Here is a 20,577-nt window from a genome sequence, read left to right as displayed (position 1 = left end):
ACTATAAAGTGAGTCAGTGATTAGATTAGAGACCTGGGCACCTCGGCTGATAGCTCCCTTTCCTTTGATCATCATGTGGCAAATGTAGTGTGGAAATCCTTTGGTGCCTTGTAAATAATTGCCAAAGGCATTTCTTCTAAAACTTAAAACATCATTGTTCCCTGTAATGACAGACCCTGTGGCATGCTTCTTATTAGAAACATCAAAAAACTCAAAGAAAGAGAGATTCCATGCAAAAATGATTTCTGGCCTCAAAAATCTTAGCTACTAGTGGAGGATAGAATCCTTATTGCTGTAGTCAGTGATTTATACTTTCCTAAGCGGAGATCTGTACCTCTCTATGCCCTTTCTTGTTATCCTTGACCTCTTTTTTCTTGATAAGTCAAATAGTTCACCCAACACTAAATCAAGAGATCTCAGCTTTCATTGGGGAATAAATAAAACTATATGATTGCATAGATTCATCACCTAGTGCCTGCCCTAGCTCTGGAATAGGCTCTCCTTGTATGCCAAGCAACATAATTTCCTGTCACCCTTCAAACATTAAACATGGCTTGCATAACTGGATCAGTACCATTAAATTTACTCCAGGGCTTACAGCTCTTGCCCTCCTTTGGCAAGGTGCATATGGCCTGTTGTCAAATTGTCTTATATATCCTATGATCCTGTGATTTTTCCACCACTTCCACCTTTTCTTATTTTGTACTACGGCTTGTTACCTCCTCATCCAGCACTCAGAAACTTCCATCATGCAGACCAACATCTGTCTGTTCTCATAACATTCTCCACCTCTGCAGCTGGAAACTCAACCCATACTGTATTATTATTCATCAGCTTCTATGTCTGTAACCTCATCACCAGTAAAAACAGAGTAGAATGCCTCAGTCAGTACTTCTTTTGCCTAGTTGAGAGGCTACATTTCTGCTAAAATCCTGTCTTCTAGTAGCACTTACTTCAGCCTTCCTTATTTACCTAAGAAGTAGAACTTTCCAGGCTGAGATCTTCCATTACTGTCCTTCTCTTTTGTTTTTCCTAACTGACTATCTAGCATAATAATCTTGTTATAACTCATTTTCCTGAACTAGGGACGCACACAGCTTTGCTGCCTCAAGACTGCTTTAATCTTTAATCTGTTGTCCTTACTAGTGTATCTGTATTTCCTAGGGTAGTTAAATTGCAAATGTACAGAAGGAGACGCAGAACCACATGGATTTAAACCATCACATCAAAAGCAGTTTGCAGTGCAAAGTCGTTTTTAAAGTGGTGATACCAGTAATATGCTGTTTGTATCATCAAATCATAGCAAGATCAGTTTCTAGTGTTGCTCATTTCACTTTCACATCCCTGTTGATTATTAATTTCATACATGAATAAACATCATTGTAGCAAATGGAGCACATTGATTATACTATGGAAATGGCAAAAAGATAAGCTTGTTATGAACTCTGTGATGTCAGAAAAATGCATAAATGCAGTTATGACTGGGACGTCAACTACAGCACACACAACAGTCAGGCACAGCAGCATCAGAAGCATTGTTCTGCAGTTTTTAAAGCTGCATTACACTTTGTGCTACTTAAAATAAATGTGTCGCAGAGTGAAGTGTCTCAATAGCTTTTGAAGTTATTCGTTAGTCTGATGCAAACCTCTTCTGGACACTTTCTCTTTGGTAACACTAAATGTGTTTCATATTTCAAAGCTGTGAGATAACTTTGACTCTTATACTTTTGCTCTCTTTCTAACTTATAGCTCAGTGGGGCACTAAAGCTCTGTGTTCAGCAAAGAATTATGAACTAATCACAAATCATAACTATCTGTTAATATGTTCTCATAATGTGTTCAAGAAATTCACCTGAAGAGCAAAGTCTGTGAGTTAAGTTTCTAAAAATCATTTTCTCAATCACATGAACCAGTGGTTACAATCAGCAAGTCTGTCAGTCATTTATGAAATGCTATTGATAACGATGATGATAACGGTGATGATAACGGTGATGATGATGATGATGATGATAACGGTGATGATAACGGTGATGATAACGATGATGATAACTGTGATGATAACGGTGATGATAATGGTGATGATGATGATGATGATAACAGTGATGATAATGGTGATGATAACGATGATGATAATGGTGATGGTGATGATAATGGTGATGATAATGATGATGATGATGATGATTATTAACATTATTATTATTTTTGTTTAGAACATGTACTATATTTATGACATGGTTCTGAGTTTCTACTTTTGATTTCAGGGATCCCCAGGAGAACCTGGAATACCAGGACCACCTGGCCAACAAGGAGCTGCAGTAAGTCTAATTTTTTAAAGACAAGGGACAATTGGGGGGGTTGAGTTTCATCTCAGTATATGTTACTTCCATAGCAGGGATAAAACCATCCTCACTATCAAAGAACACAGACAGAGAGTACTTGCTAGAAATGTTTTTATATCTAGAAACTTGCAGTTTGCAAAACAATTGGGATTAAAAATGCAGAGATAGTATTAATAACAGGGAAGCTAGTGAGAATTGTGAGCAAAGATGCTGGGGGAATCATACTTTGGAGTGCTTGTGTTACAGCTACAAACCAGTCTTGTAGGTCAAATGTGTAGCCACCATATAAGATCAAATGGAATAATATACTGCATGGCAATCTATATACTTTGTAATCGTATTGATCTGATGTAGAAGCAGCAGTTGACGAAATATTGTCAGATGTGAAAAGTGTTATGAACTGATGATACAGAAGCAATTATCCAACGTTTTATTGTAATTGTAGTTGTTATACTAAAGAAAAGCACATTAAAATTGTCTGTTATTTTTTAAAGGGGTTGCCAGGCCAGTCAGGTGCAAAAGGTGCAGGAGGAGACAAGGTAACACAACATTTCAAGACTTATTTGTTCTCTTCTTTGCAATGTCATTTGTGTACAAAGTAATGTGTAATTATGCAGTAGCATTTTTCTCCTTATATTTTGTCTGAGATTTAGAATGGATTTCAGTATAATATCCATAATTAAAGTTAAAGAATAGCAGATGTAAGCTGTATCTGATGGGAAATTAAAGACAGTTCAAGTAATATGATTTGGTATGAGGGGGATATTTTTGACGTGTATATTGCATCAGTACTATGTCATAAATACCCTCAGCTTACCATTTCTGAAATTAGAGTTTGACACCTCTCTTAACTTAATGGTACTGCACATAAAGCATGCCATTACATTAAGCATACTACTGTAGCTTGCAGTTGTACCACTCTCTCATGGAATAAGTCTTTCTATACTCCATCTTGAGGTTAACTTCATCCGGTTGTTTTTCTTTTCTTTTTCTTTTGTTTTTAGTTTCAGTTTGTCTATCTGACTGTTTAATAATTTATGACTCCAGGTCATTTCATTTTATTTCTTCCGTGAGACAGGCTTCACAAGTTCAGTTTTATAAGCTTATATTTTTACTTTAACATTACATTCCATGAATCATTTTTGTGATCTTTAATTTGGCAGTTACCAGGAGGTTATGTACACTTTCCCTGTACTGGCTCCTGAACTGCACATAATATTCCAAATGTGATGTCACAAGCACATTTTATATCAATAAAATCAAGTCAGTCACCCAAACTTCTTAACGTTTAAGTGCAAGAAATTTGGCCAAAGCCAAAAATAATGGTGGGGTGGGGGTGGGGCAGACAAAGGCCTCTAATCAAGGACAGGTTTTAAACATTGCTCTTATAAATTTAGAAAGTGGCTAGAATATATGGCTTTATTCTAGCATGCAGTTTTCTGAAGGATATGAAGTCTGAACCTCAAATGTCTGAAATTATTTAGTGAATTCAATTCTCATTGATTTGCCAGAAAACCACAAGATTCATGAGAAACAGTCCAAAAATATGATACAAAATCTGGACATTCTGTGACAATTGAGACAATCAAAATGTATACAGTCCCTCTGGACCTTCTTTCCATAGAAATATATTCAAGAACTTAATGACTCAGTAATGGCATTCTGTTTAAATATGATCAAACTATCTTGTCCTGTTTCTGTATTATCTTTTGAACATTTTAACATGACTAGATAGGATCATAGGAGATTACTAGGCTATTGATCCAGTGATCATTTTAAGCCTAGCTGTTTCAACCCAATGTAATATCATAGAAGTACTAGTCAATACCCAAGATTGCATTTAGTGATGACTGCCCATGTCCAGGAGGTTTGTGGGCGCTGTCCCTGGTAAGAATTTACGGTGCCCCATCCACTTGTCCAGGTTCCTCTTGAACAGTGTTATAGAGGTGCTCTGTTTCACATGAATTGGTAGCCTGTTCCAAAGACGTGGCAGTCACTGGGAGATAAATCTATCCCTCTAGCATGTCCTATTCAAGTCACAGGCCATATTTAAGTCCCTGGAATGGGTAGCTCTAGACCCATTTGATTTACAGATATGCAGTAAGTTCATTTGATTTGGGTCTTGGGGTGCTGTGTAGGGCAGGCATAAATCTCCCCTAAGAAGTCTATATGATACAGAGTATAGTGACAGGGACTTTAGTGGATTCATGTGAGGCACATGCTGGAGGCCCTTGATCTTCTTTGTTAGTAACTTCTGAGGTCTGTCTAATTGCTGCAGGGGCTTAGTATAGTCAGGGTTGCCAGACGTCCCTATTTGGGTGGGACTGTCCCGAGATCAGCAGCCTGATCCCGAGTCCCGCCCTGCCGGTTTAAATCCCGGCCAGCCTCCGCTTTGTTTGTTTTTTTTTTGATTGTCCCATTATACCTGGCATACGGGCCAATCAGAAATTGCTAAACATGGAGCTTCTTGTGTTCCGCATTAAACACGAGAAGCTCCGTGTTTTTCCATTTTTGATTGGCCCATATGCCAGTATACGGGCCAATCAAAAATCGCTAAACATGGAGCTACTTGTGTTGAATGCGGAACTGCAATGCATTAAACACAAGAAGCTCCGTGTTTAATGCAGAGCTACTGTGTTCCGCATTAAAGGCCTTTTTTTTTATTTTATTTATTTTTTTGTTTTTTTTTGGTCTTCACTTTCCGTGAGAGACCTTTTTTTTTTTTGTCCCTACCTGGGGGGCTGGAAATCTGGCAACCCTGAGTATAGTACATACCGAATGGGCCGTTATACTCAATTATGGGCCAGATAAGTGCCAAGTTTAGGTGGGTTATAACTTCTTTTGCTCTTGAGGTGATGTATGTACTAATCAGGTGAGCTCTGGGGAAAGCTTTCCTTACAATAGCAGACACATGGTGGTTGAAGCTAAGGTCATGGTCAGCCTGTGTTCCCAGGTCCCTTACCCCTTCATGGGTGCTTAGGGTATTGTTGTTGATCTGATAGTGTGAAGGGACATTGTTTGTGCCAACTAAATGTATATACTTGAAGAGCTTTTGCCTAAACCTATGTGACTCTGGTCACTGGTAATCTTTATATTTTTTGTGTTGACATTCCTTACTACAATTGACTTTTTTCTTGCTTCCTCACACATTTCTAGCATCTGTTGTTCATCTCCTATAGGCCATTCAGTTAGTTTAGCTGCCTTTACCTATTTCTTTGCTGAGTCATGTTGGTCTTTTCCGTTCAGTTAATTTAGCTGCCTTTAACTATTTCTTTGTTGAGTCATGTTGGTCTTTTCCATTCAGTTAGTTTAGCTGCCTTTAACTATTTCTTTGTTGAGTCATGTTGGTCTTTTCCTTTTAGTTAGTTTAGCTGCCTTTAACTATTTAGCTGCCTTTAACTATTTCTTTGCAGAGTCGTGTTGGTATTTTCCGTTCAGTTAGTTTAGCTGCCTTTAACTATTTCTTTGCTGAGTCATGTTGGTCTTTTCTGTTCGTTTAGTTTAGCTGACTTTAACTATTTCTTTGCTGAGTCGAAAAAGCCTTTTTTAAATTGATGTATTAATTATATAATTAACTGTGATTATTCAATTATGGTTGGTATAAAAGGGAGTGTTTATTTATTACTTTTTGTGTGCTCAAAGAAGGCTGATGTTGCCGAGGCGCTAAGCCACATTAAATTTGTTTGGTGGAGAATTCGTGTTGTTTTTTGGTATCTTTTACCCTTGGACTTTTGCTGGTTGTTTTTTGGATTCATGGATTCGAATTCTCTTTTGAATACTCCCAGAGTTTTTCGGGAAAATTCTGTTCCTTCTGTGAATGGTTTTGTTACCCCTCCGGTTCCTGGCGGCATGGGAATCCTAGGTGCATCGGGTATGACTTCACAAAAGACTATGGATAATTTTTTGATATCTGGCTCTTCTTTACCTGTGACGACTGCAGCTCTTGATGTCCCTGGTCGATCTAATGCTTCTATTGTTGTACAAGCTCCTTCATTAGTTACGGATGCTTTGGGTGGTATGAAAACAGTTTTGCCTAGTGCTGTTTCTAATATGAAATCAGTCTTACCTACGGCTGTTTCCAATAGTGAAGTTATTTCATCGGAATGTATTTCTAAATTTATACAAGAAAGGAAACAGAAATTTCATAACCCATTTGGAGCTCTTGGTGGGCGTACTGCTGATACGCTTCCTCAAGAAATTCAGGATAGCGTATATGATTTTGAAAGATTGATTTTCAGAGAAATGCGCTGTCACTTTAATTTACTTGGACTTAATAGATATGTTGAACTTGATATTGCTCCACGAGGGTTAAGGGCATTTAAAAGCCCAGCGACTCCTTTTGATTCTTCGATAATGTTGACCTGGCATTCAAAGACCGCTGGTTAGCGGCAGCACATAATTGTGCAATGGAATGGGTTAACATACTGATTGAAAGGGAACAATTGTTATTGCAAAGATTACAGGGGCAGTTATATAATATGCATTCTAAATTGTTACATGAGATAGGTGATTCAAAAGTTAATGACATTTTCTTTAATATAAAGGAAAAGCTTAATAAATATGAAATTGAACAGGTCCAATATAAATCTACCAAAATTAAAAGAGATATACATGATTACGATAGTGGGCGGGCCTTCTTGTGGAAAAAGAAACAAAATTTCCACTCGGGGCAAACGGTGAGAACTAATAAAAAACAGTTATCTGTTTTGTTTGCTTCTTCTGAGGGTCTGTGTCAAACTACGGACTCTGAAGGTGAAACCCATGATTTTCCTCCTTTACCTGGGGCTCAGGACCCTGTAGCACATCAACAACATTTTCGGAACGATGGAAATAACACCAAGAGAGGCTACAAGAAAAAGGGTACTGGCTCCGGTTCTCCATCGCGTGAAGGACACTTTAAACAAGCATCTAAATGAGGTAGATGGAATTAATGTTGTGGACACTGTTTTTTCGCCTATCTCTAATGTTGTCAATTTATCAGGCTGTGTATTATCCAGTGAAGAAGTAGCAGTTCTTCAATTAGGTTTAAAATTTGTTCCCACTGTTATTCCAAGACATTATTTACTTAAACAAGATATATTCAAGTTTATTAGAAAATTACACTTGAAATGTTTTTTTGCACATGACAATGTTTTACAGATGGGAAGAGTTTTATAAATGATTTAGGTAGTGATAATAGTGAGGATAGTTTCTAGTCATGTTTTTCTGTTGAAACTGAAGTCTCCATGTATTCCAATGCTTATTCTATGCTTAATACTGATGGCATTGAATTTCATAGTAAATTTTTACCACCGTATACTAATCAAACTGTTATACAGTATTCAGAAATGGTTCATTTTTCTATTAAGGAACTCTTGAATTCTTGTAACTCTAGTTCCTGGAATTATAATATGAAAAAAATGAATGGTGTGCTTTAAATAGACTTAAGAATAGACAGGACCTAGTTGTTAAGCCTTCCGATAAAGGCAATAAAATAGTGTTACTCCATCATAGTCAATATTTTGAGATGTGTATGAAACATTTGAGTGATTCTTTGATATATGAAATTAGTGATGAAAACACATACTTAAATGCTATGAAGGAATATACTGTATTAATTGAAAGAGGTGTACGACTAGGTTATTTCTCTAAAAATGATTTTGACAAGAAATTCTGTGTTGATAATTGTAATTTAGCCACTTTTTATTGTCTCCCAAAGCTCCATAAGAGTTTAGTGAATCCTCCGGGACGTCCTATTGTTTCTGCTACTAATTATTTTTCTCGGAATGTGGGTATTGTTATACATAATTATCTGTTACCTTTTGTAGAAAAACTTGAGTTGTATGTTAAAGATTCTTTTGATTTTATTGACAAAATTTCAGATGTCATATGGACAGAAAAACTGTTTTGGGTTAGTGTGGATGTTGTTAGTTTATACACCAATATTGGCCATAAAAATGGTATACAGGCATTGCGTTACTTTTTGGGAGATAATCCCACTTCACATTATATTATGGATTTGACATATTTTTGTCTTGCCAATAACTTTTTTAGTTTTAATGAGGTTATCTACCATCAGTTGAAAGGGACAGCAATGGGGGCATCATTTGCCCCTATGTATGCCAATTTATTTATGGCTAAATTTGAGTTAGAATACATCTATACCAACATATTTTTTCAGCACAATGTTCTGTTTTACTTTCGCTACATAGATGATTTAATCTTTCTTTGTAATGGAGGTTTCGAATTTATACATCAGTTTATTTCTGATTTAAATAATAACAAGTATAATATACAATTTGATGGTCTACAGTATGGTAAGAAAGTAAATTATTTAGATATTTCTCTAACAGGAGTTACCAATGACCGAATTTCAACTACGGTATATCGTAAGTTTGTGGATGGTAATCAATACTTATATGGCACGAGTTGCCATCCTCCTCATACTTTGAGGTCATTGCCATATGGAGAGATAGTTAGATTATCTAGACTATGTAGTGGTGAAGTAGATTTAGAAAATAATATTTATGACTCTATTAAGATGTTTTTACAAAGAGGTTACAGTATGGAATTGATTAAAGAATCTATTAATAAATTATTAAGAGTTATTACCAATAATACTGAGAATTTTTCTTCAGTTAACAAAGTTGGTAAGGAGATTGTTTTTTCAGATATAAGAATTAATAGATATTCACAAAATTGTAACAAAGAAAAACAAGATATTTATTTTGTGACTACTTTTAATTTATTAAGTGAAAAAATTTGGGACTATATCAAGTATTATTGGAAATTTTTGTCACAAGATGAATTTATGTGTAAATTTATTCCTATTGTTCCAAAGGTTGCATACAGAAGGGGACAGAATTTAGCAGATAAATTAATTAAAGCTTATTATGTTCATCCTAAGGATCAATTAAGCTATCCATTATGCACTTATGGTACTACTTCTTGTGGTTCCTGTAATATATGTTTATATGTCAAATTATATTTTAATAAAATAAATGGAATTAGGTTTATACCAAATAATCAATTTACATGCCATACTACAGGAGTTATTTATTGCCTTAGGTGCCCCTGTAACCTCTGTTATGTGGGAGAAACAAAAAGAAAATTTAAAATTAGAATGCAGGAGCATGTTCGTGACATCAAAAGGGGAGTGGTAGAAAGCCCAGTAGCTTTACATTTTTTGGAACAACATAACAGTAATGTGAATTTTTTGGAGTGTACTATTTTAGAAAAAGTTTTTGTCAGAAAAGGAGATGATAGACTGTTGAAAAACATTTTATTATTTAAGGAAACTATTTATATATTGAAATACAATACATTATCACCTAGTGGTCTTAATAAAGAAGTCAACTGGAGATGTTTATTGTAACATATTTTAGTTTTTTTATGTTATATATTTATTGTCTTTGTAAGTCATGCTGCTTTAAACGAAAAAGCCTTTTTTTAAATTGATGTATTAATTATGTAATTAACTGTGATTATTCAATTACGGTTGGTATAAAAGGGAGTGTTTATTTATTACTTTTTGTGTGCTCAAAGAAGGCTGATGTTGCCGAGGCGCTAAGCCACATTAAATTTGTTTGGTGGAGAATTCGTGTTGTTTTTTGGTATCTTTTACCCTTGGACTTTTGCTGGTTGTTTTTTAGGTTTGTGGGCGCTATCCCTGGTAAGAATTTACGGTGCCCCATCCACTTGTCCAGGTTCCTCTTGAACAGTGTTATAGAGGTGCTCTGTTTCACATGAATTGGTAGCCTGTTCCAAAGACGTGGCAGTCACTGGGAGATAAATCTATCCCTCTAGCATGTCCTATTCAAGTCACAGGCCATATTTAAGTCCCTGGAATGGGTAGCTCTAGACCCATTTGATTTACAGATATGCAGTAAGTTCATTTGGTTTGGGTCTTGGGGTGCTGTGTAGGGCAGGCATAAATCTCCCCTAAGAAGTCTATATGATACAGAGTATAGTGACAGGGACTTTAGTGGATTCATGTGAGGCACATGCTGGAGGCCCTTGATCTTCTTTGTTAGTAACTTCTGAGGTCTGTCTAATTGCTGCAGGGGCTTAGTATAGTCAGGGTTGCCAGACATCCCTATTTGGGTGGGACTGTCCCGAGATCAGCAGCCTGATCCCGAGTCTCGCCCTGCCGGTTTAAATCCTGGCCAGCCTCCGCTTTGTTTGGTTTTTTTTTTTTTTGATTGTCCCGTATACCTGGCATACGGGCCAATCAAAAATTGCTAAACACGGAGCTTCTTGTGTTCCGCATTAAACACGAGAAGCTCCATGGATTGGCCCATATGCCGGTATACGGGCCAATCAAAAATCGCTAAACACGGAGCTACTTGTGTTGAATGCGGAACTGCAATGCATTAAACACGAGAAGCTCCGTGTTTAGTGCAGAGCTACTGTGTTCCGCATTAAAGGCCTTTATTTATTTATTTATTTATTTTTTTGTTTTTTATTGGTCTTCACTTTCCGTGAGAGACCTTTTTTTTTTGTCCCTACCTGGGGGGCTGGAAATCTGGCAACCCTGAGTATAGTACATACCGAATGGGCCGTTATACTCAATTATGGGCCAGATAAGTGCCATGTTTAGGTGGGTTATAACTTCTTTTGCTCTTGAGGTGATGTATGTACCAATCAGGTGAGCTCTGGGGAAAGCTTTCCTTACAATAGCAGACACATGGTGGTTGAAGCTAAGGTCATGGTCAGCCTGTGTTCCCAGGTCCCTTACCCCTTCATGGGTGCTTAGGGTATTGTTGTTGATTTGATAGTGTGAAGGGACATTGTTTGTGCCAACTAAATGTATATACTTGAAGAGCTTTTGCCTAAACCTATGTGACTCTGGTCACTGGTAATCTTTATATTTTTTGTGTTGATATTCCTTACTGCAATTGACTTTTTTCTTGCTTCCTCACACATTTCTAGCATCTGTTGTTCATCTCCTATAGGCCATTCAGTTAGTTTAGCTGCCTTTACCTATTTCTTTGCTGAGTCATGTTGGTCTTTTCTGTTCAGTTAATTTAGCTGCCTTTCACTATTTCTTTGTTGAGTCATGTTGGTCTTTTCCTTTCAGTTAGTTTAGCTGCCTTTAACTATTTCTTTGCTGAGTCATGTTGGTCTTTTCCATTCAGTTAGTTTAGCTGCCTTTAACTATTTCTTTGCAGAGTCATGTTGGTATTTTCCATTCAGTTAGTTTAGCTGCCTTTAACTATTTCTTTGCTGAGTCATGTTGGTCTTTTCTGTTCGGTTAGTTTAGCTGCCTTTAACTATTTCTTTGCTGAGTCATGTTGGTCTTTTCTGTTCGGTTAGTTTAGCTGCCTTTAACTATTTCTTTGCTGAGTCATGTTGGTCTTTTCTGTTCGGTTAGTTTAGCTGCCTTTAACTATTTCTTTGCTGAGTCATGTTGGTCTTTTCCTTTCAGTTAGTTTAGCTGCCTTTAACTATTTCTTTGCAGAGTATTGTTGGTATTTTCCGTTCAGTTAGTTTAGCTGCCTTTAACTATTTCTTTGCTGAGTCATGTTGGTATTTTCCGTTCAGTTAGTTTAGCTGCCTTTAACTATTTCTTTGCTGAGTCATGTTGGTCTTTTCTGTTCGGTTAGTTTAGCTGCCTTTAACTATTACTTTGCTGAGTCATATTGGTATTTTCCATTAGGTTAGTTTAGCTGCCTTTAACTATTACTTTGCTGAGTCATGTTGGTCTTTTCCGTTCAGTTAGTTTAGCTGCCTTTAACTATTACTTTGCTGAGTCATGTTGGTATTTTATGTTCGGTTAGTTTAGCTGCCTTTAACTATTTCTTTGCTGAGTCATGTTGGTCTTTTCTGTTCGGTTAGTTCAGCTGCCTTTAACTATTTCTTTGCTGAGTCATGTTGGTCTTTTCCTTTCAGTTAGTTTAGCTGCCTTTAACTATTACTTTGCTGAGTCATGTTGGTATTCTCATTCTCCTTTTCATCTTCTTGTCCTTTATATGCCACTGCAGTACCTCCAGCACTACTTTTTAAACTTTCATCCATGATCTCTTCAGAAGGACTGTTTCCTCTTCCTCTGAGCTAGAAATTAATTCTTGCCACTAGTGTCTTTTTGGTGAGTATCATCTCCCTATGGTTCAGCATTGCAGTTTACATCTGAGGCTCTTCCCACAACCAAGAAGGGAGTTATTAAACTGATATATTCCCCCAAAGAACTGTGCTCACTAAACCCACTCCTAATACTCACCGAAAAATCTAAACATCATAATGGTGACTGTCTGTACTCCATTTAAGTTGCTAAAATGTGAAACCTGATCCTAGCAGACATCAGAAATATCTCATCCTATCTACAATTTCTAATCTAATTGCAGACATATCTCTCAAGCAAATGGACTTGCACTCCAATGGTGTTGCACTTGTAACAGCCTCATTACCAAGATCCATTTTTATTCTGAATCTTATCCAGTTTGTAGTTTACAGTCCTCATGCACTACGTCCATTTGTAATTTTCTACTCCATGCAGTTAAAATCAAACACACATTACTAAATTCTCAATTTTTACTATAGTAATCTCCAGGTTACAGGCCTCTTGTAAATTTAACTTAGATAAAATAAGTGTATCTTATGAACTGTATTCATAGTTGTATGCACTGTGTATACCATGCTCTATAGATGTGCCTGAGTTTAATATGCCATAAATACTATATATCATCTGTTAAGTTACATAATCCTGAACTCCGCACAGAACAGAATTCTGTTTATCTAAGGACAAGAAATTCTGCAAGGGTGTGCTGTTTTAAAAAGCTAACTTCACCCTGCACTGTCAAATCCATCTTGCTTTTATTCTATAGTTATACTATTCCCAGGCTTTTATCATTTTCTCTATAATTATTATGTTTCTCTCACGTGAAAGTCATCCTCTCTGTCCATGTTCATTTTGTCTTATTTCCCTATACAGACTCTCCACTTTTACCTTTGGAAAAAGCTGGACCTGAACCTTGGATGTTTCTTGTCCATTCTAGGATAATGAAGCACATTCTTATGAACTACTTTATGATGTATTAGCTTCAATATTTACAACAGCAAAAACTGGTAGTAAATTATTTAATCTTGTAGTACTTTCTTTGGTATGTTTAGCTTGATGAATAAAAACAGTGGATGATAAAAAAATGTCTCCTATTCAGTCCTTTATTGTTTTACTACAACAAATCTTGCATTTTGTATAATATTGTGTAGTCTGTTGTTAAATAATTTTTGAAAACATGGTAGATTGTATCTAACAAACCTTTTGTTTATTAGGGAGAACAAGGTGTCCCTGGTATTCAAGGATTTGCTGGACCACCAGGACTTCTTGTAAGTTCTATTTTTTTGCTAAATATATTTACTGATCTATTTAGTTAGATACAGGATTAGTAAAACTGGGACTTTAATGGATTGCAGTGTTGTCTGTCTTGAGTCAGTTTATTTTATTTTTTATTTTTTCACAAATTATATGACTACTGTGCATGCATGATTGGCCAAATGTGTCCATCTTGTGACAGCTTCACAGTGACATAGCATTGTTTGTTGTATTTCTCACGTTACAATGTAATTTCTCAGACTAGGCTGTCAGATCGTTTCAGAACTGTGAACAAAACATGCAAGTCCAGAAGTGGCAGAGTATTCTAAAGCTCTGACCTGAACCCATGTTTTTCTAATCAGATTCAAAAGGATTCAGTAATAATGAAAACTACTTTTCTGAATTTGCTTGGATATCTATTTTATAATTATAAAATATTATTCCTAGTATGCATACAAGGAATAAACTAATCCTAAATGTGTTCAATATTTTAAAAAAAGCATGCATTATGTGATTTAAGTGTTACTTATTTCTGTGATCTCTGTTGTATAATGGAAGATGTTGTAGCCCGGTTAAGGGTTTATCCTTTGCCAGTTTTAAAATAGAAGCAAATGCTGGAAATAATTTTTATGTGTAGAAATGTTTTTATCATTATCTATCAACACACTATGGCTAATAAAGTTAATTAACAAGAATTGTATTCTTATTAATATATAAAACTTCTTCTTACATGTTCTCATTTCCTCTTGTCAGTTTTAGATAGATTGTAGAAGTCATACTAAGTTTAGGTAAATGGGGAATATTTAATAGCTACTTTACTTCCATAAAATATTTGTTGATACTTGTATCTTCTGTTGGCAGAAGTACCAAAGAAATATAGACATCCAGATGTGCTCATTATTAGCATAGTTTTGGAGCCATTTGAAAACAAAAGAAGCAAGGAAAAAGCCAACTAAATTAAGATGGTCAGAAGTTACTCATTTTTTTTTGGGGGGGGGTGGTGTATCTCACCCTGTGGAGGGTAGCAGATGCAGCAAGGCAGCAGATGGACATATGTGTGCCCTGTGCACCATCAGGCAGAGCTGTGTGACATAGCTGAAACTGATTCACATTTGGAAGCACACATTTTGCTGGGCTTGCATTGCGATTCCAAGTAGGGGGAGCACACACAAGAGTACAGGCCTGAGGATACAAGACTGTCCAGAATATGCATATTGCTGTCTGGGTGACAGTCCTTCATCAGTCACCACTTAATTCTGATGCTGCAAAGAACAGCTGGGTCATAAGATAATGACTGACAGTAACAAGAAAATAATCAAGTAGAAAGTGTTCATACTATTTCTATGGAATTTAACAAAGAATACTAAATGGGGTCTACATACCAAACTCTGAAGATGTAATACAGTATACCCTGCTAAACAAGTTTTATAAATTATTAACTGATATAGCCGTAGTCCAATATGACCTTTTCTGCATTAATGCCTTATGGAATAGTTATTCATATGATTTATTTGTTCCTGTATGCATCAATGATCCCATCTCAACCTTGGCTCAGAATAGGGAAAACCTGCTTTCAAAATAAAATAGTGATTTTAAAGTTATTGTTTCAAGGCTTTTCATTTAAAATGTTAAGAAATTCTGGTATGGAAAAATCCATCTTGGTGAGAAATTATTCTAGCTGAGATTAGTGCAATTCTGAAATCTGAAAGGAAGAAAACAATTCATCCCAACCTAGGCATGAAGCTATTCCTCATGATTTGCATCCTAAACCACCCAGTCCTTTGGTAACTTGGGATACTTATTTTTTTTTTAGTGACAGGATGGGGCAAAATGGCAAAATCAAGCAAAATATGCTTAATTATTATTGCTGTTATGTTAATAGCATAATGAAGTCTAATAAGATGATACTTTGTCATCAATGATGTAATTTCACATTTAGATCTGAGTTAAATGTCATACAGAAGGAACACATTGATGTTTTGAAGTGATATTGCCAAACCTATATACATTGGTCTTTTGTACTACAGCTATGCCCCTTTGTAATTAGGCCTTCTCTTGTGCTTGTCAGTTGCTGCTTTGGGCCCATTGTGAAAAATCATGGAAACTGCGGCACCTCTCTACATTGATACAAGATACTTGAATTGGAAATTTATCAATTAATTCTGCACTCTTATATCCATATGAGTTATTTATTACAAGTGCTATATATCAGCCCACCCCTGCCATACTCCCTTTATGTAAATATTCCAGGTCTGTAGTAATTCATCGAAAGATGTATTCCATGAATACATCTTCACTTAATCACCAACTGCTGAAATTGACATCAGCGAACCATGGAATTTTCCACAGTTTGGAAACACTTGTCTGTCATCTTAACTTTGCTCTTTTCCCCACTGTAGTGTGATCTCGGAGTTGGTATATATTGTTAGAGGGGGTGTGGGGGTGCAGCCCCCCCCCATGTTGGACAGATTTGATTTAGTCCATTGTGTGTTTCGGACGGTTGGTGGGCAAGTGTTTCCAAACTGTGGAAAACATGTGACGGTTCGCTGAAGTGAATTTCGATGGCTGGAGATTGATGAAGACGTATTCGTAGAATACATCTTTCAATGACTCAATATAGACCTAAATATTCCATCTCTGAAGATGGGGTCAGCCAAACTGAAATTGAGACTGAAATTTATTTGAATGTTTAAAAATCAATAATACTGTCATTGACTGTTATGGAACTGTTAAAGGACAATTAAAAGAGTGAAGTATAAATACAGAACTTTAAACATTGGAGCCAGAAATCACATTACATCTCAAGAAAAAACATTTTCCCCATTAAAAAAAAACAAAAAACAAAACAAAAAAAAAACTTGAACTGGTATAACACTGGTAATACTTCCAATTTTGTGAAAATGTCACAACTAACATTTACTTTTGGTGAACTGCAAATTGGCAATTTCAGATTTGGGTGATCACCATGCACAGTTACTTTTGAGAGACTGAATTCAAATCTGCATAGAATTTTAGGAATCTAAGCGTTTACTCATTTTCACTGGCTAACTATTAACATTATCCAGCTTGTGCAGCTTTGTTTTCCTTTGTGCATGTAACAAGGAATCTATAGTAGGACACATAAAACTCTCTAAATGACTTGGCAAATGTACTGTGTCATTTGCCCTTTGCTTAGGTTAATTACCGGCTTAGCAGCTCTAAGCTGCTTTTTAGGATGAATGGGTCTCTTTTTATGTTGTCGCCAGCTGTATTACTTTAGTCCAAGTATACAGGGCTCAACTGTTGTACTTTGCTGGCCTAGTCTGCTCTCCAGATGTCCTGTTAAAAGGACACCAATGAACGTTTATCGTTGAAGGCCTTTATTTTTCTTTTAAGGTGGATCAATGGTCTTACTATAGCCTTTAGCTTAATTGCTGGCTTAGCAGCTATTTTTCTTTTCCATTTGTCTCTATAAGGACACCACATGGCTATTATATTGTTCTGAAAACTGTTTTGAAAACTGTTCAGCATGTTATTGCACAGCATGAACATATCGTAGTTTTCTGTGTTAATCTGTCGAGCACTATATATTGTACTGTTTAGAGATTTTATAGTATTACTTTATCATTTACCCCTTGCTTTCTGCTGCGTATATTTGGCATTACTGCTGTATAACCCTGTCCTCTCAAATGGACTAGGGTCACTGATAGGATGCTGAACTGCTGAATGAATGTTTTGTTCTATTTGATGGAGCCTATATTGCCTAACTTGTATTGTTCATAGCATAATATCTGCTGCTTTCCATTGTTAAACACCTAAACCTAATCTTCCTGTACATATTTGTTCCAGCCTCATCTAACCATAGCCTCTCTCTACTACTGTGTTTTATTGCACCCTCCCTTTTTCTCTAAACATCCCTCTGCTACCTTTCCCCTCTACATCTGCAATATTAACTAACTCAGTGTTGGCTCCCTCTTCTCTACAGTAATCCATCCCGGGTGCTCCCTGCCTGTTTTAAACGCAAAAGGAATACCTCTGGCCATCATCTGAAGGCACCCTGAATTGGCCAGCTTGCCTGGTACTTAGAGAAATACTACTGAGAAGACCCCCCCAACAAGATTGTGTAAATGCATGTTGCTTAACACTAATTAAATGTAGACTTGATGTACTATCTATAGAGTTAGTCTGCCCTCCCGTGAGCGCGTTCTAGCAGCCTACCGCAGACCGTTTGCCCTCTCCCCCTCCTATTATCACTACCCTAGAATATATTTAAACCTAAGACTGGTCCAACTATCCCTGCTGTTTGCTATCTCCTTCTACCATTAGGTGGCAGCATCTACCAATATAAATCCTAGATATTCTTTATAATCCCAACAAGTTTTATTTTTTCACAAACAGTTGTTTGTGAGTTAATATCCTTAGACTGTAAATATCTTCTCCAACCCCCTGCTAATCCACCCTCTGTAAAGGCAGCCTTCATTTTCTGGCTGGAAATATTTAGCTCATACCTTCCAACTACAGCCTTTAAACTGCCCTTTGCTGATACTTTTTCTGCCATACTCACCTCTAGTGTTCTTTCCTGCTCCGTTCACCATACTCTCCTACCCTGCCCCCAATTCCCACCCACCCCAGTACTCCTAGCTTTATTCCTATCTTACCCCACCCTCTCAGCCTAATTACCCAATACCAGCTCCCCCTCATTACTCCTCCCACCTATAGCCATCCTTCTTAAACTCTGTAATCTGTACTCCACCCAATAATTATAGTCCCCTCCTCTTTCCTTAAATCTTTAGAATACCTCCATCACTTTTTAAACCCTTTCTTCTTCATAGTCTTCTCTATTTTCCTATGCACTCATACCACTCTCTCTTTGATCCAACATGCTCTTCTGAAGTTATCACACCCTCCAGTCTCCCAGCCTCCTCTTTATATTCCTACTTCCCTTATACTATGCTACCTCATATTCCACTTATGCTTGTCCAATACTGCCTACAAAGACAACTACCATACAAACCTACCATCTCCCTCACGCTTACTCCCATTTCCACTCTATCACCTCTTCTCTCATTCAGCCCAACCATCTGCACCTATTTCACCCTAAACTCTTTTCCTCTAAAGTCAAGACACTGTCACCTGCTCAAATCTACAAGCTACCAAAATTCATGCCTGACAGACTAATATGGCTAAAGAATATCTCCTTCAACAGCCAAGTCCAAGCTGGTGATATCCATCCTAACCATGGTCCTACATCCTTTATTAACAATGCTCATCCCTTACCCTCTTCCTCCTATCTCAACACCCTAAAGATTTTTACAATTAATGCACAAAGTCTAAACAACGGAGTACATCAATTTCAAGCTTGGTTAAGCCATAACCAACCAGATATATTAGCCATCTCTGAAACCTTTATTTCCAACTCTGAGATTCTGTCCCCAGGATTTCATTGTCTCAGAAATGACCAACTAAATAAAAAGGTGGAGGCACTGCCCTAGTCTTCTCCAACCTTCTTAACTTAATTCCCCTCCAAATTCCAATTCCTTAATTCCAGAACACTGAATTAACTGCAGGAATTCTAAAACTAAATAAACATAAAAATATCTGTATCATCATCTTCTTTCGGCTGTTCCCATTAGGGGTTGCCACAGCTGATCACCTGTTTCCATTTCTTCCTGTCCTCTGCATCTTGCTCTGTCACACCAACCATCTGCATGTCCTCTCTCACCACATCCATAAACCTTATCTTAGGCCTTCCTCTTTTCCTGTTACCTGGTAGCTTCATCCTTAGCATCTTTTCCCCAATATACTCAGTATCCCTCCTCAGCACATGTCCAAACCAACATAATCTTGCCTCTCTGGCTTTGTCTCCAAACCTTCCAACCTGGGCTGACCCTCTAATATACTTATTCTTAATCCTGTCCACCCTCGTCACACCCAGTGCAAATCTTAACATCTTTAACTCTGCCACATCCAGCTCAAGCTCCTGCCTTTTTGTCAATGCCACTGTCTCCAACCCATATAACATAGCTGGTCTTACTACCCTCTTGTAGACCTTCCCTTTCACTCTTACAGGTACTCGTCTGTCACAAATCACTCCTGATACTCTTCTTCACCCACTCCATCCTGCCTGTACTCTCTTCTTCACCTCTCTTCCACACTCACCGTTACTCTGAACTATTGACCCCAAGTATTTCAACTCATCCATCTTTGCAACCTCTACTCCTTGCATCCTCACCATTCCTCTATCCTCCCTCTCATTCACACACATATATTCTGTCTTAGTCCTGCTGACCTTCATTCCTCTTCTCTCTAGAGCATATCTCCATCTCTCCAGGGTCTCCTCCACCTGTTCCCTACTCTCACTACAGATCACAATGTCATCTGCAAACATCATAGTCCACGGGTACTCCTGTCTGATCTCGTCTGCCAACCTGTCCATCACCATTGCAAATAAGAAAGGGCTCAGAGCTGATCCTCGATGTAACCCCACCTTGACCTTAAACGCATCCGTCACTCCCATGGCAGACCTCACCACTGCCACACTACCATCGTACATATCCTGTACCACTCTCACATACTTCTCTGATACTCCTGACTTCCTCATACTATACCACAACTCCTCTCTAGGCACCATGTCATATGCTTTCTCCAAGTCTACAAAAACACAATGCAACTCCTTCTGACATTCTCTGTACTTCTTCATCAACACTCTCAGAGCAAACATCGCATCTATAGTGCTCTTTCCCGGCATGAAACCATACTGCTGATCACTAATCATCACGTCCCTTCTTAACCTAGCTTCCACTACTCTTTCCCATAATGTCATGCTGTGGCTGATCAGTTTAATCCCTCTGTAGTTTCTACAGCTCTGCACATCACCCTTATTTTTAAAAATCGGTACCAAAACACTTTTTCTCCATTCCTCAGGCATCCTCTCACTTTCCAAGATTTCATTAAACAATCTGGTTAAAA

General features: G+C 37.3%; 1 protein-coding gene across 1 annotated transcript in view; it reads left to right on the top strand.

Annotated features, from left to right (window-relative positions):
* The window catches only part of COL9A2 (collagen type IX alpha 2 chain), a 447,350-nt gene that overhangs the window by 281,232 nt on the left and 145,541 nt on the right, over positions 1–20,577 (top strand). Inside the window, exons 19-21 of the mRNA XM_044059964.1 lie at positions 2,262–2,315; positions 2,834–2,878; positions 13,590–13,643. Of these exons, the coding sequence (XP_043915899.1) occupies positions 2,262–2,315; positions 2,834–2,878; positions 13,590–13,643 (153 nt within the window). The remainder of the gene's footprint in view (positions 1–2,261; positions 2,316–2,833; positions 2,879–13,589; positions 13,644–20,577) is intronic.

Source organism: Protopterus annectens, chromosome 1.part2 (genome assembly GCF_019279795.1).
Source record: "Protopterus annectens isolate FY-2018-M chromosome 1.part2, PAN1.0, whole genome shotgun sequence".
NCBI lineage: Eukaryota > Metazoa > Chordata > Ceratodontiformes > Protopteridae > Protopterus > Protopterus annectens.
The sequence above is the reverse complement of the archived record's forward strand: the minus strand, read 5'-3'. Positions and strand labels throughout refer to the sequence as shown.